General features: G+C 42.0%; 1 protein-coding gene across 10 annotated transcripts in view; it reads left to right on the top strand.

Moving 5' to 3' along the window:
• Positions 1-19,763: 19,763 nt before the first annotated feature.
• BTRC (beta-transducin repeat containing E3 ubiquitin protein ligase) overlaps positions 19,764-26,682 on the top strand; it is a 185,743-nt gene continuing 178,824 nt past the window's right edge. For 7 of the 10 annotated variants that reach the window (XM_076009836.1, XM_012769203.2, XM_076009835.1 and 4 more), the window contains exon 1: positions 20,482-20,637. In XM_076009836.1, coding sequence (XP_075865951.1) covers positions 20,590-20,637 — 48 coding nt within the window. In that variant the 5' untranslated portion in view covers positions 20,482-20,589. The other 3 variants (XM_076009832.1, XM_076009834.1, XM_076009833.1) reach the window with 3 other exon arrangements.

Genomic DNA, 26,682 nt, shown 5'->3' with positions numbered 1-26,682 from the left:
AATTTACAATCCTGGGTAAGGAGACATGTATTCTCAGATGCAACTAAATCAACTCATTAATTAATTTGGAGTCACAAATCCAGAGCCTAAAATAAATTAGACCTAGCATGAGCATAATTTGGGGCAGATAAGACCAAGAGTCTCAGTGAAATCCTCCCCCACACACGAGCTGATAAAGGTCTGTGACAAGGCTTCTCCTTGGCTGGCTGCCCGGGCACTGGGGAGGGCAGGCAGGGCTGGAGGAAGGAAGATTTTATAAGAAGAAAAGGGTTTCTAGAGACTGTAAGATGTTTTGGGCCCTGTCTGCAAAGCTAAGGCCCAGTCACTTCTCCAGTTATTTCTATTACTCAGTGTTAGGGAAGAAGCCAGTGGGAAGAAGGGCTGGGAGAGGACTACAAAGGCAACAACAAAGATTGATAATTGTCATGGCTTAATCAGAGTTAGCACAGGCCAGGCACTGTGGTGAGTGCTTTCACACATTAATTTATTTAATCCTCATAGTAATACTATAAGTAGATCCTCGTATCTCTCCCATTTTACAGATGAAGAAACTGAGGCTTAGAGAAGTTCAATAACTCATCCAGGAATTGAACCTAGGTTTTGATTCTAGAGCCTGTGTTCTTAGCCACAAAACCAATGAAAACTGCCAAATTGTTTTCAGTACAAAAAGTGTCTTTCGATAGCAGGATCTATAATAAATTCTGGTTAAGCTAGAAACAGGACCTCTAGCATCAGAGTCCTGCTTACTTTGGTACTGCACTTAGTTTTTATTAAAATCAACAAATTTTGATGATATACTAGACCATACAGCTTACTGAATTCTGAAAAAATAAAAAAAAAAAAGAGATAGAATTCTAGGCCACACAGGGGAGAGGATGCTCTGTGTTTCTCAGATTATAGTTGGAGGACAATCTTTTTGTTTTTTTTCTTCTCATCAGCCAAACCCAAGAAGGATGATCTTTAACTAAGTCATCTGGGAACTTGTTTAAAATGCAGATTCAGGCCGGGGGCAGTGGCTCACGCTTGTAATCCTAGCACTCTGGGAGGCCGAGGTGGGAGGATTGCTCGAGGTCAGGAGTTCTAAACCAGCCTGAGCAAGAGCGAGACCCCGTCTCTACTATAAATAGAAAGAAATTAATTGGCCAACTAATATATATAGAAAAAATTAGCCGGGCATGGTGGCACATGCCTGAATCCTAGCGTCTATAATCCTAGCACTCTGGGAGGCTGAGGCGGGCGGATTGCTCAAGGTGAGGAGTTAGAAACCAGCCTGAGCGAGACCCCGTCTCTACTGAAAATAGAAAGAAATTAATTGACCAACTAAAAATATATACAAAAATTAGCCGGGCATGGTGGCACATGCCTGTAGCCCCAGCTACTCGGGAGGCTGAGGCAATAGGATTGCTTAAGCCCAGGAGACTGAGGTTGCTGTGAGGTAGGCTGATGCCACGGCACTCACTCTAGCCTGGGCAACAAAGTGAGACTCTGCCAAAAAAAAAAAAAAAAAAATGCAGAATCATGGGCCCCACCTAATCTTCTTGATCAGAATCTCTAATATGGAGCTCATGAAATTCTTGATCAGAATTTCTGAATATGGGGCTGTTTAACAAGCTCTCTAGATGAGTCCTAGGTATCCAAAATGGGAAAGACACCAGTAGAAACACTGCCTTCAAACAGTTTCCAAGCAAACTAGAACTTCCCACTGTGGCATGCAGGTCCTCACTAATCTGACCCTACCCAGCCCTCACCTCCATACTCCTTGTTCTTCTGAGTCTCACACAGGCTGACTGCATTTCTTCCTCCTTTCTTTGTTCTAATTCACTCTGGTTCCTACACTCACCTATGCTCTCCCCTCCACTCCCCACCTGTATTTTTGTTTTACACATCTGGGTTTGGTATGGCCTTTTTCTCTCCATCTCTCTCTCTTTTAATGTATTTTTATTTAAGTATAATATACACACAAAAAAGTGCACAGAATAAGAGAACAGCTCAATGAATACATTCATGCAACCAGTGTGGAGTGTCTCTCTTTCTCTTTCTTCCCAACACAAATGGGACACTAAATAGCACTAAAGAATAGTTTAAGTTGTTCATCTCTTAAAGGGGTAGCAAAAAGGGGAAATTCCACCAAACATCACTTGTTAAAGCTTTTTCCTCATAGAAGCTTCTCCCCACCTAAGTCTTTCTCCCTTCTTCCCTTCTTTTCTCTCCTTCCACAAATGCAGCCAACCTTCCATATCTTGGCCAGATGTGGTAGCTCACACCTGTAATCCTAGCACTCTGGGAGGTCGAGGCAGAAGGATCCTTTGAGCTCAGGAGTTTGAGACCAGCCTGAGCACGAGTGAGACCCTGTCTCTACTAAAAATAGAAAGAAATTAGCTGGACAACTAAAAATATACAGAAAAAATTAGCCGGGCATGGTGGCGCATGCCTGTAGTCCCAGCAACTAGGGAGGCTGAAGCAGAAGGGTTGCTTGGGCCCAGGACTCCACAGCACTCTAGCCCAGGCATCAGAGTGAGACTCTGTCTCAAAAAGAAAACAGTACAACACGGTGGCTCACACCTGTAATCCTAGCACTCTGGGAGGCCGAGGCGGGCGGATTGCTCGAGGTCAGGAGTTCTAAACCAGCCTGAGCAAGAGTGAGACCCCGTCTCTACTATAAATAGAAAGAAATTAATTGGCCAACTAATACATATATAGAAAAAATTAGCCGGGCATGGTGGCACATGCCTGTAGTCCCAGCTACTTGGGAGGCTGAGGCAGTAGGATTGCTTGAGCCCAGGAGTTTGAGGTTGCTGGGAGCTAGGCTGACGCCATGGCACTCACTCTAGCCTGGGCAACAAAGTGAGACTCTGTCTCAAAAAAAAGAAAACAGTACAACAATAAAATATAATACAAATAAAAAACAATACAGTATAACAATTTACATAGCATTTACATTGTATTAAGTATTATAAGTAGTCTAGGGATGTTGCCAAGTATGTGGGAGGATGTGCATAGGTTATATGCAAATATTATGCCATTTTATAACAGGGACTTGAGCATCCAAGGATTTTGGTATCCCTGGGGTCCTGGAACCAACTCCTGATGGATACTGAGAGCTGCTTGTGTACACTGAGCACCCACCACGTCGGGTGCTGTGGACATGATGATGAACAAGATGAACCTGGCTCCTGCTTTCACAGAGCAGGACGAATGAAAGATAAGGAAGCAAACAGTAATAATGACTTGTGATGAATTCTCCGAAGGAACTCACTAGGTGCTGTGGTGCCTAAGGGGTGAGGAAGAGCCAGCCCTGAGAGAAGAGAGCAGTGTAGACAGGAGGAACAGCACAGGCAGAGACTCAGAAGGGACATACTTTGGCCCTAGGGAGGAATTCTCTTTCTTCTGACTTTGATGGCCTCTCTTCAGCCCCCTTCTGCCACCTTCTGAATCTCTTCCTTTTTTGTTTTTTTATCAGAAGCTTGTTCCCCTGTCTGCCTCTTTTTATACATAATGATCTGCTACCTTGTCTTTCAGCACAATAAAAGTTTGACACAAACCCCAGCTCCTTAGTGAGACAGAGAATATTAAAGAATGTGAATTTGCACTTTGATTTTTTCCTGTTTTCTTTTTTTGTCTCAGAAATGTTTGAGTAGGATTTATCCAACCTAGTCTTTGAAATTAACTGTCTGTCCTCAATGGAGTCCCTGAACTGAGTCTACAGGAAGCCTCTAAGCTGCTTCCTTTCTCTGGTTTCTCTCAGTTATCACTGGGGTAATCACAAAGGAGCTCTGTTCTGGAGCTCAGAGGTTTGTTTGTTTGTTTATTTATTTATTTATTTATTTATTCATTGAGACAGAGTCTCACTTTGTTGCCCAGGCTAGAGTGAGTGCTGTGGAGTCAGCCTAGCTCACAGCAACCTCAAACTCCTGGGCTCAAGCAATCCTTCTGCCTCAGCCTCCCAAGTAGCTGGGACTACAGGCATGCGCCACCATGCCCGGCTAATTTTTTCTATATGTATATTAGTTGGCTAATTAATTTCTTTCTATTTATAGTAGAGACAGGGTCTCACTCTTGCTCAGGCTGGTTTCCAACTCCTGACCTCGAGCAATCCGCCGGCCTCCCAGAGTGCTAGGATTACAGGCGTGAGCCACCGTGACCCGCTTGGAGCTCAGAGGTTTAGAATGAAGAGTCACGTTCGTGGTTTTAGCAGTGGCATTTCGTGGTTTCGAAGGGATTGCTGGTGCAGATGTCCCCGCTTTGAAGGGAGGGGCAGCGCAGTCTGTGCCCCAGCGGGTTCGGTGGTGTGTCATTTTAGTTCCCACCTAGTTCTGAGGACTTGAATACAGCGGTTGACCTGCTATAACCACAAGAAGACCTGAAGATTCAGGAGGGGCTCCTTGGCCCTTAGTCTGGCTTCCCCTCCTGCCTGGTGACTGTAAGGCCTTTGTGCCCAACCCTACTGGAAGCAGAGCATGTGCTTCCACTCGCCTCTTCCCCGCCCTGCCCTGCATCCGCGGACCCTTTTTTATTCCTGTCTCCCTGGTCTGGTCCCTTCTCCAAAGGATTCCCTCAGTCAGATTTCCTGACACTGACTTGGGGAGAATGTTGGCAGGTAAACCCTCGTAAGACAATAATTAGTTCTTTCAAAAGCCCAGCTTTACATATAGTCCTTTGCACATCTCCATATTGTGTGATAACATGGCTTCTTGTTAAATTCCTTATGTCTGGAGAAGGTGAATTCAGACAAACAAACAAAAAACTACTTTGCCGCACTTGAATTCAGGCTGAGGCCTCAAAGCTGAATTCTGGTAAATGAATCTTTGTTGTGTCCTCTCTGAGCTGAGTCCTTGACAAGATTCTCTGTCAGGTCCTTGTCATTGTCATCATCATCATCACCACCATCATCATTATCACCACTAATGTTTACTGAGTCCTTACCATGAGCAGGGGCCAGGTCCAGCTAAATCTGGACTGCTAATCCAAACCTGAGGCTCAGTCTCCCAGACCATGAAGGAAGTAGACCCTGGGGCCAGCACTGGAACCAGCATGGGGAACACATGGATAGGCCATAAAGTGTGGACGGGTTGTTTCTGACAGTTGGGACACATTTGGGACAGTTTTCTGACAGAGACTGGAGAGTGGCATTCAATCACATGTCCATTTGCTAACCATGTAGAAAGGAGCTCACTTAGGATAAGGAAACTCTATGCTCAGGAAGGCGTTGGGATCAGAAATCTGCACAGAGCTTTATGACCATATATATTGTAAGCTACAGATATGTTTATGGCTCAAATGATATGATACCTAACATTCAATCAACATAATCCAGGGGGGGAAGTGGGTGGAGGTACACATGAAACAAAAGTGGTCATAAATCAGTATTTTTGAAACTGGTAATGAATAAAAGGAAGTTCATTATATTCTCTTTACTTTTCTATATATTTAAAAGTTTATATAATTGAAAGTCAAAACACACATGTATATTCTTCTATGCTTTTTTTTCTTTTCTTTGAGTGTGTGTGTGTGTTTAATTCTAGGTGTTTTCTTTACTTGGTTGTTTTGTTATTATTTCTGAATTAAGGTGCTTTTATTTAAAAAAATAGCCTATTTTAGCTGTAGCAAGGACAAACCAAGTCAAATGGGTTTTATTTGCATTTGGGCCAGTGAGAAAAAGACAGTCATGGACTCCTAGGATCCAGGTGCAGTGATGGTAAAAGGGACAATCATATGAGAAATCCAAGAAGACAAATATTCTGGGATGGGAATCCAGACCTCTTTGGACAGTTGTTCTGGCTCCCTCCTTCCTACTGCTGCCCCGTCTCAGAGCAATTCCTCTCAAAAACTGTTTCTTGGTGCCTGGAGGAGATTGTGTTTAATTTAAGGATTAATTCTCTGACATTAAAGTCCTGCCTTTCCTCCACTTCCTGTCCTAATCTACTCCCACATAGCCTGGCTATGTGGATTTCTCTCAGTTTGCATACTGTTTTCTCTCTGTTTGCCTACTAACATGCCTGCCGTGGAAGCTCCTTCCCACTGAAAGTCCCCCTGCAGTTTTTCCTGGTGCCTGCTTCTGGGGCCTCCCCAAATGACCCGCCCTGCCCTGTGGGTCTGTCCAGCTTCTAGATCTTAACCACCCCTAAACTGGCTCCATGCTGAAATCTGCCTCCTGCCTTTCCAGACACACTCTCCATCCTTTCCCACCTCTCTCTGGACCCTGGGAGGCAAACCCAAATAAACTGTATCAAAGGCTCTCCTGCCCTCAGGCTTCTATTTATATTTAGCCAAGAGAACATAGAAGAATTGAGGGCAGGAGGATGCTGGTGTATAATTCTTCCAGATCCCTCCCTGCTGGGTTGCTGTGGAAGTTCTGTGTCCCTTTCCGAAAGCCATAACTATTGTCAAGTGGCCCCCCTCCCCCAACTACGTTCTCAGGCCCTTGGTAACCATTCCCTTTCTTTGGCCCTTCGGGTCTAGGAGTGGTATGGTTCCTAGCTGTTGCTAGCCCAGGACTGTGCACTCCCCCTTGTTGGTCCCCCTAAATCCTGCCCACACCTTTACAAATAGGTACTTAATTAAACCCATCTCAAATTAATCAAGTGTACATGTGCCAGGACTTTGATACTGGCCATTACTGTTGCAAGAAAGCCCTGGTTGGTGTGTGTGTGTGTGTATATATATATATATATATATATATTTTTTTTTTTTTTTTTTTGAGACAGAGTCTCACTTTCTTGCCCGGGGCTAGAGTGCCATGGTGTCAGCCTAGCTCACAGCAACTCAAACTCCTGGGCTCAAGCGATCCTTCTGCCTCAGCCTCCCAAGTAGCTGGGACTACAGGCATGCGCCACCATGCCTGGCTAATTTTTTTCTATATATGTTTTTAATTGGCCAATTAATTTCTTTCTATTTATAGTAGAGACAGGGTCTCGCTCTTGGTCAGGCTGGTTTCCAACCCCTGACCCTGAGCTATCCGCCTGTCTGGGCCTCCCAGAGTGCTAGGATTACAGCCGTGAGCCACTGCACCCGGCTGGTATATATTTTTTATGTTTTTATTTCCTCTACAAAACAGAAAGTTTCTGGAAGTCAGGGCTCATCTCTTACCTATCTGCAGAGTGATAGACACAAAGTGAGTGTTTAATATTCACTCTTAGAACTAATTCCAGCCTTGATCACATGTTCCTCAAATGGCATTTTTGAGAGGGAATGGGGATCAAATGAAAATATAGTTTCAGATGATGTAAATGTCTGGGAAATGATAGCAGCCAAATAAAGGAATCCACCAACTTAAAGGAATGGTAGTGGGGAAGTCTGAACATAGGCCAGATAAAGAGAAAACCTGTTCGAACTTTGACTATAGTATATAAAATAAAGTATGGTAAATACCATTGGTCAAATAGTGCCTCACAAAGCTAGTCACAGAAGTTATGGGAAAAACAGCTCTGTCAGGACAAAACTGATTGATTTCCACAACTGTGAAAAACATGTAGCAAATATATAAAGTGTATTTTTATAACCAAAGTAAATACTCTTTTTGTTTGTTTCGGCAAGGGTTTCTGTTTTGGATGCTACTGTTAATAAATAAGAGACACTGTCACTGCATTTAAACTCTGGAGTTACACGACCAGTAAGAGAATCCTGGCTCCATAAGATATTGCAAGAGTGATTGAAGGTGGCTCCCGAGGCTAGGTTGTACAAGATATTACGGTTTCTGCCTTACTCAGTTGGATTCTCTGGGGGAATATAGCCACCATGTTGTGAAGACTCTTAAGCAGTCCCGTAGAGAGGTCCACATCGCAAGGAACTGAAGCCTGCTACCAACGGTCAGCCCCAAATTGTCAGCCGTGTGAGTGAAAAGTCTTGGAAGCTGATCCTCTGGCCCCAGTTAAGTCTTCAGGTGACTATAGCTCCAGCCAACACTGACTACGATCTTGTGAAACACTGGGGTAGAACACTCAGCTAACCTATTCCTGAATTTCTAACTCATGTGAGATAACAAAAGATAACATTTTTTTAAAGGTAGCTATGGATTTAAACTCCTGGGCTCAAGTGATCCTCCCATGTTAGCCTCTCAAGTAGCTGGGATTATAGGGATGTGCCACCAGACTAACAAGTGTTTATTATTGTTTTAAGCTGTTGAGTTTAGGGTTACTTGTTATGCAACTAATACAAACGCATAACCTGAATCTAATCATGAAGAAGTATCAGATAAATCCAAATTTAGCAACATTCTACAAAGTAACTGGCTTATAATCTTCAAAAGTGTCATGGTCATGAAAGTTACAGAAAAGATTAAGGAACTGTTCCGGATTGAAGGAGACCAAAGAGATATGGTAACCAAATATAATGTGGGATTCTGAACTGGATCTAAAGGACATTGTTTGGGACAATTAGCAAAACTTGAATGGGATCTGAAGATTAGATGGTAGCTATGTATCAATGTTAATTTCCTGATTTTGGCGGTTATATACTAGTGGTGTACAATGTACTTGTTTGTAGAAAATACACACTAAACTATTTGGGGGTTCTGGGCTTCAGGTTGGCAACTTACTCTCAAATTGTTCAGGAAAAATCATTTTATACCCACTTGGCAGTTCTCTGGAAGTTTGAAGTTATTTTAAACATTTAAAAATATACCCATTGTTTGTTTTAGTCCAGCAGAAAAATAAAAAAAAAATAAAAAATAAATAAAAAATAAAAAATAAAAAAATAAAAATATACCCAAAATGGACTTAGCTGATAAAAATTACTTTGGTTACAATCCCAATATATTGATTGGCCTTAAGGGTTTCATGGCTACACATTACACTTTCACAGATCATGTCTGAGGTGGGCATTCTAGGCAGAGAGACTAGCTTGGGAACGGCCAGAAGAGCAGAAGATGGGCAGATGCAGGGAGTGTTAAGGGTGAGTAGATGGGTATGACTTGAACATTCAATACATAGGAAACAAGAAAGAAGAGAAAAGGTTGGGAGACTGGGGAGTTTTAATTAAATCCAGCTTGATAATAGCTGTATTTAAGAACATTCTACTGTAAGTTTTTTATGGTATGTAAGCTTTTTATTAATATAGAATATGCATATAGAAAAGTATAAAAATCATAAGTATGCAGCTCAATGAATTTTTAGCCAATGAACACATCTGTGTAACCACCACCCAAATCAAGTAATATCACAACTCCAATTCTCTCAATCCCACCCCCTCTGTACTCCCTTGCCCCATGGATGGAGGTGCAGGTGATGGAGGCCAACTGACTCCTGTGCATACCTGATAGCACCTTTAGCAGCTTCTCACATACCTGCATTTCTTAAAAATGGGCTGCCACTAAAAGCAAACAAAACAGAAATGTGTGCTTACACCTAGGAAGATGAAGTGCTAACAATGAAATAGCCAACAAAGTGTAAAGTAAACTAGTCTTTATCCTTTAGAATCCAGTTCAAATATTATTGCTTTTGTAAGTCTTTCCTTATTCCCCAAACAGAGCTAGTTAACACCCTATTTGATGCTATTATAGGACATCCTGCATTCCTCACTTACAGCACTTATTATATGTATTACATTAATAGTCTTGGTTTTGATTTTGGTTCTAGTTTTTTCCAGTCTCTCATAAACAGTGAGAAAGGGAATGTCTCTTTATTTCTCTGTAGTATACCCTTCATGGCAGGGAGTTAATCATCACGATAATAATGATTAACACTTACTGAGTTCTTAACCATGTACCAATGCTCTAAGTGCTTTATATGTATTAATTGACATCATCCTTGGAGCAACCCTATGAGGTTACAATTAAAATTTTTATTTTATAGAGAAGGAAAATGACACACAAGGAATAGAGGCCAGATTTGAACTCAAGTAGTCTGGCTCCAGAGCCCAATGCTGTTAACCCACTATGGTATATTGTATTGTATAAAATAAGTTTGCAATGAATGAATGGATAAGTGAATGAATGGTAAACCATAATTACTCAGTTTGTTAATTAAAGTCACCTGGGGCATGAACAACATTTGAGTTTAAATATATGATTGATAAATTTTTGGAAAGACTTAGTCTAGAACAAGGTTTCTCAACTTCAGTATTATCAACATTTTGGGCTGGATAATTCTTTTTTTTTTTTTTTTTTGAGACAGAGTCTCACTTTGTTGCCCAGGCTAGAGTGAGTGCCATGGCGTCAGCCTAGCTCACAGCAACCTCAAACTCCTGGGCTCAAGCAATCCTCCTGCCTCAGCCTCCCAAGTAGCTGGGACTACAGGCATGTGCCACCATGCCCAGCTAATTTTTTCTATATATATTAGTTGGCCAATTAATTTCTTTCTATTTATAGTAGAGACAGGGTCTCGCTCTTGCTCAGACTGGTTTCAAACTCCTGACCTCGAGCAATCCGCCTGCCTCAGCCTCCCAGAGTGCTGGGATTACAGGTGTGAGCCACTGCGCCCAGCCATGGGGTGGATAATTCTTTGTTATCGGGGCTGTCCTGTGCAACTCTGGACTGTACCTGCTATATGCCAGTAGAAGCCCCCACTCCCTGTAGTTGTGACAATCAAAAATGTCTCCAGACATTGTTATATGTACTCTGGGGGACAAAATTGCCCCCAGTTGAGAATCACTAGTCCAGAAAAACATTAACCTAAGAAAAGCTACCTTTTGATCCAGCAATCACACTTCTAGGTATATATCCCAAAGAATTGAAAGCAATATGTTGAAGGACATCCACATTCTCATATTCATTGCAATATTATTCACAAATGACAGTAGAGAATAGAATAGTGGTTACCAGCGGCTGGGGGTGGGAGGAAGAAGGAAATAGGGAGTTGTTGGTCAAAGGGTGCAAAGTTTCAGTTACGCAGGAGAAATAAGTTTTGAGATCTATTACACAGTAGGATGACTATAGTCAATAATAATATATTGTATATTTCAAAATAACTAAGAGTAAATTTCAAATGTCTCACCACAAAAAAGGTTAAGTGAGGTGATGGATATCTTAATTAGCTTGGTTTAATCATTTCACATTGTATATAATATTAAATCATCACACTGTACCCCATCAATGTATATAATTATGGTTTGTCAATTAAAAATAATATTAATGAAAAAACAAGAGCTACTTTTTTTTTTTTTTGAGACAGTCTCGCTTTGTTGCAGGCTAGAGTGAGTACCGTGACGACAGCCTAACTCACAGCAACCTCAAACTCCTGGAGTCAAGCAATTCTGCTGCCTCAGCCTCCCGAGTAGCTGGGACTACAGGCGTGCGCCACCATGCTTGACTAATTTTTTCTACATATATTAGTTGGCAATTTAATTTCTTTCTATTTATAGTAGAGACGGGGTCTCACTCTTGCTCAGGCTGGTTTCGAACTCCTGACCTCTAGCAATCTGCCACCCTCGGCCTCCCAGAGTGCTAGAATTACAGGCGTGAGCCACCACGCTCGGCCTCAAGAGCTACTTTTTGATTGTGCTAATGAAGGAAAGGGAATAAACATAATTCAGAAGAGCAGAAAATGCAAAAATCTTATTTCTTTGTGGGGCAGAAATTGCTAGTTGCCTATTGCAACAACTATTAGAAGGGCACTAGCTCAACCTTTCTCAGCCAATTCTATGGGTGCGACCTGCATTCGCACCCATACGCTCCTCCTCCTAGTCTCCCTCAGAGGAGACTAGTCCCTCTGTCTGTCCCAGATCCCATTCTGTCCTAATTTCTCAGGAACTGGCTCCATCATGATCCCCTGTCTTTTATTTTCAATCTTTCTCTTCCTAATAGATATTTTCCATCAGCATTTAAATATGCTTAAGTCTCTTACTTTTTTTATTCCCCAAGTTTTTATTTTTGGAAAATTTGAAACCTTCAGAAAAGTTGCAAGAATAGTCCAGCAAATTCCCATAACCCTTCGTCTAGATCAACCAATTCTCAACATTTTGCCACATTTGCTTTGATTTTCTCTCTCTCTCCCTCTTTTTATTTCTCTCTCCTTCCCTCTTTCTCTCTCTCCATATTAATATATACCTATACTTTTCTTTTTTCCCAAACCATGTGAGAGTTAGCTGGAAGCATCATAACATTTAACCCTAAATACTTCAGCATATATTTCCTGAGAACAAGGACATTCTCTAATACTCTTATTCTTGCAATTATCACACTCAGGAAATTTAATATTGATAGCACTCTATTATCTACTATAAACCCCTATTCAGTTTCCCCCTGATTGTCCCACTAATGTCTTTTATAGCTGTTTTCTCTTCTGTCAGTGTGTGTGTATGTGTGCATATGTTGTTCCAGCATCCAATTGGGGATCCGTCATAGCATTAGTTGTCACACCTTTTCAGTTTCCTCCAAAGTCTCCCTTCTTTCAAACAAAACAAGGGATACTTTCCTTAGACCTCCAACTTCTAATCTACCCCTAATCACTGTGCTAGCTCTTCTCTCCTTTCCTTGACAGCCACAAGTTTTGTAAGAAGAGACTCAAGATGCTTCATGTCCTCAGCTCCCTTTTTAACTTGCTGCAGTATGGCTTCTCTCTCCCCCCATGATCCACAGATCCACACTCACTGGACTCTCCTCCTGCGTCTCTGGTCACTTCCTGTGCTGCTTTGAGGCTCCTCTTCCTCTGCTCATCCTGGAAATCCTATGGTTCTTCAGGACTCTGTTCTAAACCTGCTGCTCTTTCCATTGTTCGTGCTTTCCTTGGGTGATATCATCCTTTTCTGGTGGGGGTGGGTGGGGCTTCAGTTACCACCTGTATTCTGGGGATCCTTATCTGCAGTCCAGTTCTTTCTCTCTGGCTTTAGTTCCAAATATCCAATGGCCTCCCTGATATCTGAATCCATATGGAAGTCTTGCAGGCTCCTGGAAGCAATATGTCTGGAAAAGAAATGATTATCCTCCCATCACCTGCTCCTTCTATTGTGCTCCCTGTCTCCAAAAATGGCAACCTTCATTTATCCAGTTTCCTGAGCCAGATACCTACAAGTCATCTTTGACACATCCCTTTGACACCATCCATGACATATCCAATAAATCACCAAGTCCCACCAATTCTATCTCCTTGGTATCACTGGAATCCATCTACTTCTTTCTGTTCTCACCACCTCCCTCATTCAAGCTGCCACCCTCTCTCCCAGGAAGATTTCAGCAACCTCATAATCCTTTTCCCAAGCTTCCAGCTGTGCTCCTTTCTAATCTATTCTCCACCCCAGACTCTGAGTGATTTTCTGAAAATATAAATCTGACCATGCTGTAGCCCTGCTTAAAATTTTTCAGTCATTTCCCACAGCTCTCAGGATAAAGTCCAAATGCCTATATTTGGCTTTAAACTGGGGTGAAAGTCAAGATATTTTATAGCTGATAAGTAAGATACAGGCATTCAGACCAGTTAGAAAGGACATCGGCTAGTTCACCTGACCAGCTTATGCCGCCTAAATCGTGTCTTGCTTGTAGAGCTTCATGCTGTTGTCCTCTGCAGTCTCCTCTAGGCCACTCTTCCACTAAAGTCCCATGGATCTTGTTTTGGTTCCCAGAATGAATCATGAAAAATGCAGTTACCTTTGCCAGGAATACTCTTTCCCGTGGCTCCACTACCATCCTACCCAGTCCTCAGCCCTCAGAGCTGCCCTGAAGGGTACCAATTGTTCTATGCAGATAAGAATCAGCCTTGGCCTGAGACAGTGGGAGCATCTGAGGAGAGAACCTAATGCGAATTACAGTTTGCTGTTAAAAATGTCTCCTTCCATTTAGGCATAAGAACATAGTGCCTCAATGTCAGCAAATTTTCAGAAGTAAAGAATTAACTCCTGACCTTTTATGAGGACACAGAAGTAAAGGGAAGGGTGAAAATCTTTCTTTAACACCCAACCATAACAGTATGTCTCCCACCAGCCGAAATACAAATAAATACCCTTTCCTACCTCCTTAGGATCTCTTGACCCCAAGATTAAGCCTATCAGATAGTCAAATATTAAATAGTTATTGGGTTTTTATCAGTGAGTTAATCACTTTTTCTTCCTGTCAACCTTGAGCTTTGATTGGCTGTCTTTGGAAAACAGAGGTGTTTTGGTGGGGGAGGGGAGAGTAGGGGTAATTCTAGAGTTTGGAAGGCAAGTTAGGCTGTAGGAGGACTCTGGATAGCTAGAGGTCAGCAAGTAGGCGCTGGGCATCTAAAGTCCAAGGCAGTGGTCTCAAATCTGGCTGCAGATTAGAGCCACCTTTTAAAACTACCGCTACTGCTGGCCGAGTGTGGTGGCTCACACCTGTAATCCTAGCACTCTGGGAGGCCGAGGTGGGTGGATTGCTCAAGGTTAGGAGTTCAAAACCAGCCTGAGCAAGACCCCTTCTCTACTAAAAATAGAAAGAAATTAATTGACCAACTAAAAAATTATATATACAAAAAATTAGCTGGGCATGGTGGCACATGCCTGTAGTCCCAGCTACTCGGGAGGCTTAGGCAGGAGGATTGCTTGAGCCCAGGAGTTTGAGGTTGCTGTGAGCTGGGCTGATGCCACGGCACTCACTCTAGCCTGGGCAACAAAGCGAGACTCTGTCTCAAAAAAAAAAAAAAAAAAAAAAAACAAAGTAAAACTACTACTGCTAAGATTTGCTTCTAAAAGTTGGGCTAATAAAATAAAAAAAAATAAAAAAACTACTACTGCTCAGTGTAAGGCTGGTGGCGGGCCCCCTCCCTTCCCTAGTTCAAAAAAGAAAAGGCTCTTGAGGTCAGACCTGCCAAGGACAAAACTGCCAGGCCCCGCTGAGAGGATCCACACCCAGATAAGAATGTTTTGGCTCCTGGATTTCACAGATACCTCCAGCCCTTCCTTTCCTCAATGACCACCCAAGGTCACAATGGAAAATCCCCAGCTCTTCCCGCCAAAAGTTTCTACCCAGGCCCAAAGGATATAAAAGGCCTCAGCCCCTTCAAACGAGCGCGACTTCTGGGGCCCCCCTCTCTTTGGACCCCAGAACCTTGTCCACGAGTGTATAATAAAGCCACGTGGTTTGGCCCCCCTACTCTTTCTCTTTCTGTGTCTCTTTTCTTTTCGCCACCGCCGAAAAACCTTACACTCAGGGCCTACCACAGGTCTGTTAAATCAGAATACCTGGAGAGTAGAGTTTGGACATCAGTATTTTTATAAAGCTCCTCAAATGACTCTTATGTATTATCAAGGTTGAGAACCCAACTGGGTATGAGAAAGAGGGATGCCACTGGATGAGAAAAAAACACATGCATGTGTGGAATATTTCTGCCTCCAGCCTGCTATGTGTTAAACACTCAGCATACACCACAGGAATGGAGGTTAGAAGAGCAGCTTAGAGTGCTTAAAGATGCATTGTAAGTTTGAGGTTGCTTAGAGAAGGTAAACTTCACAGACTGGCAAAAAAGAGTGGCAAGTTGGAAAATGCCAAGTGTGGTGCAGTGGTGTGGTGGAGGTGTAGACTGTTGTGATCTTTCTGTGCTGTAATTTGGCACTACATAGTCCAATTGAGTGACCTTAATAGTCTATTAACCAGCAAGTATGATCTTAAGAACATATTTCCAAAAGCTTTCACTTTCAGGGGGTACGTAGGAGGTTAATTCTTGCTGTGTTATTTGGGGTGACTAGGAGCTGAAGGCTTTCCTGGGAGAGTGGATAGGTAAAATATGGGGATAAACACCATCAGGCTACTACACAGCAGTTAGAAGCAACAAGTTAAACATACACAAAGCAACAGGAATGGATCTTAAAACCCATAATATTGTTTTATGTATCTCATTTGTCTCACACTTTTTGCACCAGTACCATTTTCCTTGGTTTGCCATATTCACCTCCAATCCAGTCTTGGGACTCCAGGTTCTCTCCTTCTACCTCATCTGATAATCTGTTTTAGAGTGCACTTTCATCACATTTCTTCCTTGCTCAATACATAAACAATATTACATTTGTGAAATAAAAATGTGGTGCACAAAACAATATCTATTTTTCAAGAACCACACAAACAAAAAGATAAACATTGCCTATGGAGGGAGGCAAAAGGGATTGGGCTATGGTGATAAAAAGTAATAAATAATTAGGTAAATTTTTTTTTTTTTTTTGAGACAGAGTCTCGCTTGTTCCCCAGGCTAGAGTGAGTGCCGTGGCGTCAGCCTAGCTCACAGCAACCTCAAACTCCTGGGCTCAAGCAATCCTTCTGCCTCAGCCTCCTGAGTAGCTGGGACTACAGGCATGCACCACCATGCCCGGCTAATATTTTATATATATATATATATATTAGTTGGCCAATTAATTTCTTTCTATTTATAGTAGAGATGGGGTCTTGCTCTTGCTCAGGCTGGTTTCGAACTCTTGACCTTGAGCAATCCGCCCGCCTCGGCCTTCCAAAGTGCTAGGATTACAGGCTTGAGCCACCGCGCCCGGCCAGGTAAATATTTTTTTAAAGTAAGATTTAAATCAAACCTTGAAAGATGAGTAAGGAATTACAAAATGTCCAACACATGCTACAGCCAAGAGGCAGGATTATGTTGAGTAGATGTGGGTGGGAGAAGAATGCTCTGCTTCGAGAGGAGGGGTATATTAAAGCAAAATGGGAAGTAAGGCTGGAGAGATAGAATTGGGTAAGATTATGAAGGTCTTGAAAGCCAGACAAAGTAATTTAAATAAAACTAAAGGAGAAAAGAGGGCCATGAAAGTATTGAGCAAGGAAGAAATGTGATGAAAGTGCACTCTAAAACAGATTATCAGATGAGGTAGAAGGAGAGAACCTGGAGTCCCAAGACTGGATTGGAGGTGAATATTGCAAACCAAGGAAAATGGTGATGATAGCCTCGCTTATGGGTATACATATTTTAGAGTTGCCAGAGACCTTTGTTTCCCAGATGACAAAGGAGAGGGCCAAAAAGAGTCAGTTAAATTGCCCAGTCAACCCATGAACTGGTAATAGGATGAGCTAGATCTACCTTTTAATTCCCATACCAATAATAAACTCTCCTAAACCATGTAGCATATGAGAGTCTTGAAAATCAGGGCAATTCATATTTGGATTTCTCAGTTTGCCTGACTATGAGCGGTCAATTTTCAGCAAAAAGGATTTAGCCTTTCTGTGGCCAGCCCCTGCCAGCTCAATTTCAATCCATATGTATATGAACTGTTTAACTGGTTGGACTTCTAAACAAACACTCCTTGAGTTTGTTTACTAATCCTCACCTCTACATGACTGGGCACAAAAAGAGGACTATCACTGACTGCTGGCTTTATCAGGCAATATTTTCATACTCCTCTCTGGATGATGAAATTATTATTATTATTATTATTATTTTTTTTTTTTTGAGACAGAGTCTCGCTTTGTTGTCCAGGCTAGAGTGAGTGCCGTGGCATCAGCCTAGCTCACAGCAACCTCAAACTCCTGGGCTCGAGCGATCCTTCTGCCTCAGCCTCCCGAGTAGCTGGGACTACAGGCATGCACCACCATGCCCGGCTAATTTTTTTTTTTTTATATATATATCAGTTGGCCAATTAATTTCTATTTATAGTAGAGACGGGGTCTCGCTCTTGCTCAGGCTGGTTTTGAACTCCTGACCTCCAGCAATCCGCTCGCCTCGGCCTCCCAGAGTGCTAGGATTACAGGCGTGAGCCACCACGCCTGGCCATGGATGATGAAATTAAACAAGTGACTTTTCAACAGTAGTGAATCTTAGAGTTTAAAAGACCTTCCTTGGGCTGGGAGCGGTGGCTCATGCCTGTAATCCTAGCACTCTGGGAGGCTGAGGCAGACGGATCGCTCAAGGTCAGGAGTTCGAAACCAGCCTGAGCAAGAGTGAGACCCGTCTCTACCAGAAATAAAAAGAAGTTAATTGGACAGCTAAAAATATACAGAAAAAATTAGCCAGGCATGGTGGCACATGCCTGTAGTCCCAGCTACTTGGGAAGCTGAGGCAGAAGGATTACTTGAGCCCAGGAGTTTGAAGTTGCTGTGAGCTAGGCTGACGCCATAGTACTGTAGCCCAGGCAACAAAGTGAGACTCTGTCTCAAAAAAAAAAAGATCTTAACCTAAAAGGTCTTCCACCCATTCTGAAACCCCCTAGGCAATACCCCTGACAAATAGTCATCCTGCCTATTTCAGGTATGGGGCAGTCTACTCCCTTGTCAGGACAGCTGTAAATACTAGAAAATTCTTTATCTTTATCTGAGGCCTATGTCACTGCAGTGTGGTTCAGTGAAAATAGCATGAGACTTGAAGTCAAGCAGATTTGGGTGAGGATCCTGACTTATGAAATTTGCTGTATGACTTAATCAAGTTATTTGTCTTTGATTAGCCTTATTCTCATCTGTAAATTAGGCATAATATCTATTTCACAGAGTTACTATGACTATTAGAGATGATAAATGCAAAATGGCTAGTACAGTGCCTGGTACAAAGAGTTAATAAAGTGATAGCTGTTGTTATTATTATTCTACCCATTTGTCCTAGTTTGCCCTATGGAGCTACTAACATATGACTTCAAAAGTCTTTCAAATATTTGAAGTTGGTTGTCATCTTATTTATTTATTTATTTTTTTTGAGACAGAGTCTCGCTTTGTTGTCCAGGCTAGAGTGAGTGCCATGGCGTCAGCCTAGCTCACAGCAACCTCAAACTCCTGGGCTCGAGCCATCCTTCTGCCTCAGCCTCCCGAGTAACTGGGACTACAGGCATGCGCCACCATGCCCGGCTAATTTTTTATATATATATCAGTTGGCCAATTAATTTCTTTCTATTTATAGTAGAGACGGGGTCTCGCTCTTGCTCAGGCTGGTTTTGAACTCCTGACTTTGAGCAATCCGCCTGCCTCGGCCTCCCAGAGAGCTAGGATTACAGGTGTGAGCCACCTTGCCCGGCCTTGTCATCTTATTTTTAAGTGTTCTTTTTTTCAGGTTAAGCATCCACCAATATTTTCTTTCTTGGTCTTCCTGTCCTTGGCTATGTTTCTGCATATGATGTTCACAGAACATGGGTGCCCATATCTGAGCCAAACACTACAGGAGTGAACTGGGTGGTTCAAAACAGAGCAAGACCACAAGGCTCTTTGCCTCAAACACTACTTCTCTTCAAGCTGCCTAGGACTCCTGTAGGTTTTTTTTGGTAACTATGTCACATACCTGCCTTAGTTCTATGAAAAACTTCCAGGTAGTTTTCATACAAATGAGTTTTAAGTCTTCTCCATTTTGCACTTGTGTTGAACTTTTTTTTTAAATTCAAGAGCAAAACTTTTTATGAAATGAAAGTCTATTAAATATTATGCTGAGTTCTGTGGACATAAGGATGACTAGGACAAAGTATCAACAGACTAGATATGTCAACTCCACAAAGAAAGGGACTGGGTGTGCTATGTTCACTAATGAATCCTCATTTCTTGAAAGGATGTCTGCACACAGTTATGTGTCTATTATTTATTGAATGAACTAAAATAGTTACAATGGAGATTTTTCCCTTAAGTGAAAAGGCACTTTCCTAATTCACTTATTTTATGAATTTAGATATTTTATACAAGGCTATCATAATCTATTATCACTTTTTTATTGTTTTGTTTTTTAGAGATGGGGGTCTCGCTCTGCTGCCCTGGCTTAAGGGATCCTCCAGCCTTAGCCTCCCAGAGTAGCTGAGATTTCAGGTGGGAGCCACTGCACCAGGTTTATAATCTACCTCACTTGTAAACCAACGCTAGTATTTTTCCTCCTAAAGTAGACCCAATTTCCAAAATAAACTCGTATTGTCATTTTCAAGGCCAAAGAAAATATTTATATGCTTTATTTGTTGGATGACCATTATACTCCACTGTTCAAAGGCTTTTGTAAGTATCTGTTTAACCCTTAGAGCAGGGCTTACATCCCAGGGTTAGCAATTGCAGGCTATGCTTTCTGGGTTCTAAACACCAAGAATTTCATGAGCCGAGTTCTACCAGGCTCTGACTCGCTGTAGGCGAGGAAAGATTCCTTGGGAGAAGTGAAGGGCGATAGTTTAGGAGGACCTTGAAATTCTGCATTGGTCTGTGAGCGGCTCCCAGGTGCCCACTGGCCCAGCGCCTCTGGGTCACAAACTTCCTGCAGACGTTAGACATGTGAAATTTGGGGATGTTTAGCTTTCTAAAACCACAGTTAGGGAGGCCCTAAGACCCCTGATTCCTCTCACAGTTTTCCCAGTATTTGGGCTACAGGCGAGGTACTGGTCGCCATCTTGATAGCAAACGCCAGGAAAGCCGCCACTGGCGTCGCTCGGTTACCACGGAGACACCCGTGCCCCTCCCGTTTCTCAGCCGTAGAACCTGTAAACTACAATTCCCATCAGCCCGTTTCCCCTACTTGACCACGAGTTGTCTAGATTTGGCTTGTCGGCAGCCGCAGTGCTGCCGCAGTGAACTGCGGGAGTTGCGGTTCGCGGCGTGGCCTCGGTTTTTGCTGAGGGAAGCTCCAGAACTACAAATCCCTTGAGCCAGTGGGCTCACGCATGAGCACGGAGCAGCTGGTTCTCCTTGGCCCCCCTGCCAGTGCCTGAGAGGTAAGAGAGGGCGGGGGGAAGGAAGAGGAGGCGGGATCCGGGCTCTGCGTTGGCTGCGGCCTGGCACCAAAGGGGCGGCCCCGGCGGAGAGCAGACCCAGTGGCCCCGGCGATTATGGACCCAGCCGAGGCGGTGCTGCAGGAGAAAGCACTCAAGTTTATGGTGAGGAGACGGTGTAGGCCGGGGAACGGCAGACGCGGGGGCGTTGGCGGCGTCTCTGAGCTCAGGCCGAGGCCGCCCGCCCACTGCGGGACTGGGTAGCGGGACCCTGGGCCAAGGCCCGTGACGACGGCGGCCGGAGGGACAGGATGAGAGCTCCGGGAAGGAGGCTGGGGGCTGCAGAGCGGACCCAGGGTGGGGGCAGCAGCTCCGCCATCTTGTGGATGAGAGGCCAAGTGACAGCGGGAGCTTAATCGAGGAGGGGGCACAAGGCGGCGCGCGGGGCCCGGGAGGGAAAGGGGCGTGGGGACAGTTACTGAAGAGCGGAGGAAGCCCAGTGGAGAGACGCCGTGAGGCCGCTGGCAGGGCCTTCCCGGTGTCAGGGTTACTATAGGTAAGGCCCCGGAGAGGAGGTGCATTCAGGAGTGGGGAAGGGGAGCACGGGATAGTGGGAAGACAGATACTGTGAGTAAGGGGAGAATAGGCAGGGCTGGATGCAGATGGATTTAAGGGTGGAGGAGGGAAAGCGGAGGCTGCTGGGAGGCTTGTAGTTCTGTGAAATGAGGAGGGAAGATAGGCTTTGCCTTGAGGGTGGAATCTCAGCTTGGCCAAACTAAGGTTGACAAACTCTGGAAGGGAAGAGGCCTTACTTAGGAAGAGTAAGGACTGGGAGAGAGGACCTAGGGCTATGGGGACAATACCTTGGAGAGGAAGAGGGTGTTGACTATGAACCAGAATTAAAAATATCGGGAAAAGGGTTATATACTTTGAAAGAAGGTAAATATTATAGTAAGGACAAGTTGATGAAAAGTAAGAGGCCGATTGGTCAGGGAAACATGGGTACAGGAGATTGGGGGCAAAATTAATATCTAATAGGGTAAAGCAAAACAAAACTTGGAGCTAAATTGTGGAGGTAGTAAAATATGGGGCCAGGTGCTGTATCACTTTCTGGGAAAGGAAAGGCCATGGAGATTAGAGTTGCAAAGACCCATAAGAAATGATGAGATCTGTGGAGAAATTCAGAAGATTTAGGGTGACTGTAGGTAGTGGGTAATGTGAGATTAAGTCAGGACTGGTGGTTACTCATCAGTTTTAGGTTAAAGGACAGTGTGAGCATGAATTGGACTTTGTGGGTATGTTTAAACCCCTTGAAGCCTATTTAACTGTATCATGTATTTCTTTTGCTATGCTTATCTTTGGCAAATTTAATATAGTCTGATATTTGATGCTTTTAATCTGATGCTTCTTGTATATCCTAGGTGTAAAACCAAACTTTGTGATTACAACTAAAGGGTGATGGAATGCATAGACTTTTAGCTTAACAGGTGGCCTTAAGGACATTGATATTATTTTCATTCAAGTTTTGCTTTTTTCAGAAGCAATTGTAACTTGTTACTCCAAATCTTATTCCTTTGTTAAAAAAATAGTTATTTTGTGTCTTTGCCTGAAATACCACAACAAATCTAAAAAAATACGGATACTAATCTTATTGAATTTAGGCTGTAAACCGCCCCATTTACAAGAATACTTTTTCAGAGATTGGTCAAATATTAAAAAGAGATCTTGACATTTTTTAGAACTTTAGAAGTAAATGAAAGTTGCTTTATCTCTATAGCCAACTTCTAGCTTTAAATTAGAAAAGTTCCTTATTTTTGTTTTCCTACCTAGAGGGTTGATTTTTAATCCTGATCCTGACACTTGTGTCTGATTTATGGAATAATGCGAGTTATGGATCATAAAGAGACATTATGAGATCATCCTTTTTACTCTCCGTTAAGAAGACCTCAGCCTAGGAATATCCTCAACCGCTTCATCTCTGCTTTGTACTAGTGAGTTATGTTTTGATAATGGCCTCCTGATTAAGGTGGACTTGGAGATGACCATGTAGTAGTTTGTAGCTTTTAGGGCACCATACATTATTAAACGTTGAATCAGTTTCTATATGGAGAAGCCAATTTTTTCTTTAATTTTAGTTACTTTCATTTTTGACCTTCCCTGCTATTGTGGCTGCTGTTTGAGAAAAGGTCAACTGGAAGAGGGTCACCAAGAATGACACCTTAATCAGAGAAGCAGAGAACAGAGAGTTTGAGATTTTGTATTCTCTTTCAGCTCAGTAACAGTCTTATTATGAATCTGAGTAAGTCACAACTTCCCTTTGGTCCCATTTACCCTGTATAACATGTTTATTCAGAGTCAATTTTGAGATAGGAAGATATTTTATTTGAACTTACATCAAGTAATTAGTGCATAGTACACATGGAAAGACCTATCCTTTTAATCCCATAGAAAATTTTGTTCAGTATTTGGCTTTGTTCTGGCTTTACCCTTTCCCTCAATTGTGAATTGTTAATGGCAACTTTTGTATAGATGCCCTGATATCCATAGTTAAAAAAAAGTAAAATTGGTTTAAAATGTCAACATGAAATGGATACTCTTATGAATTTGCTCATCACCACATTAATGTAGTGATTTGATTAGGAATTTTACAATAAAATCTTATTAATGAGACTGCTATTTAGAGTTGACTGGAGTTGCCCTTGGATACTTGTGAAAAATAGTTTAAGCATAATGTTTAATTTCTAAAAAAAAAAGATATGAAAGCTGTAGTTTACATTAAATAACTTGTGTGCTAATAAATCACATTCGGCTTTAGCAGGTCCTCAAGGACCTTTCCTGATACTTCTTTGGTCAACACAAGTATAGGTTTAAACCTCAGAAAAGATAAGTGGAACTGGAAGAGAAATGAAAATAATTGAATATAGGATATATATATATAAAATGTATGAAAGATGAGCTGAGGAGGAATTTGAGGCTTATTTTTAAAAATAGACAGGATAAATATATTCTGTCCAACTAATCCCAGAATCAAGTAGGGGAACTTGAAACTTGAATGACATAATTTTAGGACACATGTAAGTTTTTTTTTTTTATAGAACTGATAGATATAAAAGATAATTATTGTTGTATAACAAACCACTTCAAAATTTAGTGGCTTAAAAGAACCAATTTATTATTTCTCTCAAATTTGATGGTTTTTCTGCTTTTCCTGGTGTTGCCTCGGGTGCCAGTATGACTGGAGTGTTCAAAATGGCCACATTCACAGGGCTGGCTACTGGCTGAGAATTCAGGTAGGGCTAAGGGCCTTCAGTTCTCTGTATGGGCCATTTATCATGTGGCTGCATGGATTTCCTTAAAGTGTGGTGGCTGGGTTCTTAGAAGGAGGAAATAATCTCTACTGATTGATAGGGAGAGTGGTATGTATGGGTAAACGGGGAGTGGGCATTACTGGGGGCCATCTTTTGAAACTGGCTACCAAAGATGCTATTCTAGTTGGATGTTCAGGCTAAAAATACAAATGGGATCATCCAAGTTTGTGGGTAATAACACTAGAAGTGCTTGGGAGACATCTCTTTTTTGAGGTTAATGTCTCAAGGAACTAACATGATCTCCTGTGTTACTTGCCTTAATGACATAACTGTAAACATAATACTTACTGGTTGAATTAATGTGATTCAGTAACTTTTCTTATTTACTTGAGAAACATAGGTATTTAAAAACAAATTACATTTTTAAATAAAGTTTTAGATTTTTCACTGTAATGGACTTTTCTTAGATCATTGAGATTGATTACCAGTTGATTGGATAGACATTTGAAACTAGTTCTGGTTTAAGTTGTTGGAGTTTCTATGTGTCCTTTGTCTATTTCCAATTTAAATTAGCTTTCAACAGTTTCTTTTCTGGATATTTTTATATAGGTGTTGGGGTACAAAATTACAAACTGATAATAATTCTTTTTTCTTATTTTCTAGATTTGTGTTTATAATAAATATACATAGTAAATTATTGAAAGTGAATTATTAGGTGTGGACTAAAAGCTCTTCTACTTTGAATTATTTATTGCTAAATTAGAAAATGAACTTTCAAAAGGGACCACTTGTTTCAATCCTGAAAGTAAGGAAGCATATAAGAATTATTTTCCCTTACTGAAAGGGAGACAGGACATTATGTAAGATCTTGATCAAATATAGATGAAATTATTTTATGGTAAATGGCATTATAATAAAAAAGGGAAGAATGAGTATCAAGGAAAAATATATTAAAATATTTTAAAATTCCATGTATTTTCTAGCAATATTTTAACACAGCACAGAAGTCCTTTTTAAATGTGTACAGTGAGAATCCATTGAAGATGAAATAGAAAATATTTAACAAAGTTTTGCAACTTAGTCAATAAAAAGAAAACTTGCCCCTTCTTTGATAAATTAATCCCAGCATCTTAAAATTGTTAATGGAGGGGAAAAAATCTCCAGAGATCTTAACAGTTTCAGTTAGTATTCCATAGTATTTACCTTGTACTTGGGGAAACGCTGGATAATTAGAAAAGACTGAGGCCTATTTCCTTTAGTTTTCCAAAGCCCAGTTGAGAGAGAGCATTTTAAAGAAGACTGAAATAACAGAAGTAGAAAAGATACTGAGATTAATGTAGAACTAAGAATATGATTGTTCTCTGAGGCACTACCATCTGGGTACCTGGATTGCTTTTATATGTGGCCAGGGCCAGGATTGGGAAGCAAGGGAGCAAAAGCCCTGGACCTAGGGGAGAATTCCTGCCTGCCTAAGATGAACCTTTTGAGTTGCAATTTCTTTCTGGTCTTGCTCCTTCTGTGATTTGGCTCTCCTTTGAGGACATACTTTCCTTCCTACTCCCAGGCTTGGGACCTGAAGTGATGCTATGTCAATAACAGGATAACACAGTGGAAGCGGGAGAAATTTTTTTTTTCTTTTTAATATAGTCAGCCATGAATACCTAATAGCTATTACAGTCAGCCCCCTGTATCTGAGGCTTCCGCATTGCTGATTCAACCTAACTTGGGTTGAAACACACACACTCAGGACTGTTCTGTATGTTATTTTGGGATTCAGACTGAATAGGCAGTGACTTCCCAGGCAAAGCTCTTCTCGCAGCCACTGCAAAGGCATAAGAGAGTAAGCTCTATTATTCAAGTGCCTTTCAATCATTGGTTGTATCACATCTGCTAATATTCCATTAAACAAATGGAGTCACGTGGTCAAGCCCAAAGTTAAGTGAGCGTGGGAGTAATTTGTACAATAATCTACAGTAACAATAATCTACTACAATAATCTAGTACAGTTGATTTATAGAAGAATGGTAAGATGCTTACTAGGATAGCTGTTGTTTTCCTTTCTGCTCCTCATTGTTGGCACTGACCTGACTAGCACTTTTTCAATTGATTGTTGAATAATACTTGTTGGTTGGATACTCCCAGAATCACAACTTAATGCAGCAGATACCTTTTCTTTTTTTTTTTTTAAACAGTCTCACTGTTGTTCAGGCTAGAGTGCCGTGGCATCAGCCAAGCTCACAGCAACCTCAAACTCCTGGGCTCAAGCAATCCTACTGCCTAAGCCTCCTGAGTAGCAGGGACTACAGGCGTGTGCCACCATGCCTGGCTAAGTTTTTTATATATATTTTTTAGTTGTCCAGCTAATTTCTTTTGATATTTTTTTTCTTTTCTTTTCTTTTTTTTTTTTTTTTTTTTTTTTTTGAGACAGAGTCTCACTTTGTTGCCTAGGCTAGAGTGAGTGCCGTGGCGTCAGCCTAGCTCACAGCAACCTCAGACTCCTGGGCTCAAGCGATCCTTCTGTCTCAGCCTCCCAAGTAGCTGGGACTACAGGCATGCGCCACCATGCCCGGCTAATTTTTTCTATATATATTAGTTGGCCAATTAGTTTCTTTCTATTTATAGTAGAGACGGGGTCTCGCTCTTGCTCAGGCTGGTTTTGAACTCCCGACCTCGAGCAATCCGCCCGCCTCGGCCTCCCAGAGAGCTAGGATTACAGGCGTGAGCCACCGCGCCTGGCCCTTTTCTTTTCTTTTCTTTTTTTTTTTTTTTTTTTAGCAGCGACGGGGTCTTGGTCTTGCTCAGACTGGTCTTGAACTCCTGAGCTCAAATGATTTGCCTACCTCGGCCTCCCAGAGTGCTAGGATTACAGGTGTGAGCCACCACACCATATATTTACATCATG

Source organism: Microcebus murinus, chromosome 14 (genome assembly GCF_040939455.1).
Source record: "Microcebus murinus isolate Inina chromosome 14, M.murinus_Inina_mat1.0, whole genome shotgun sequence".
Classification (NCBI taxonomy): domain Eukaryota; kingdom Metazoa; phylum Chordata; class Mammalia; order Primates; family Cheirogaleidae; genus Microcebus; species Microcebus murinus.
The sequence above is the reverse complement of the archived record's forward strand: the minus strand, read 5'-3'. Positions and strand labels throughout refer to the sequence as shown.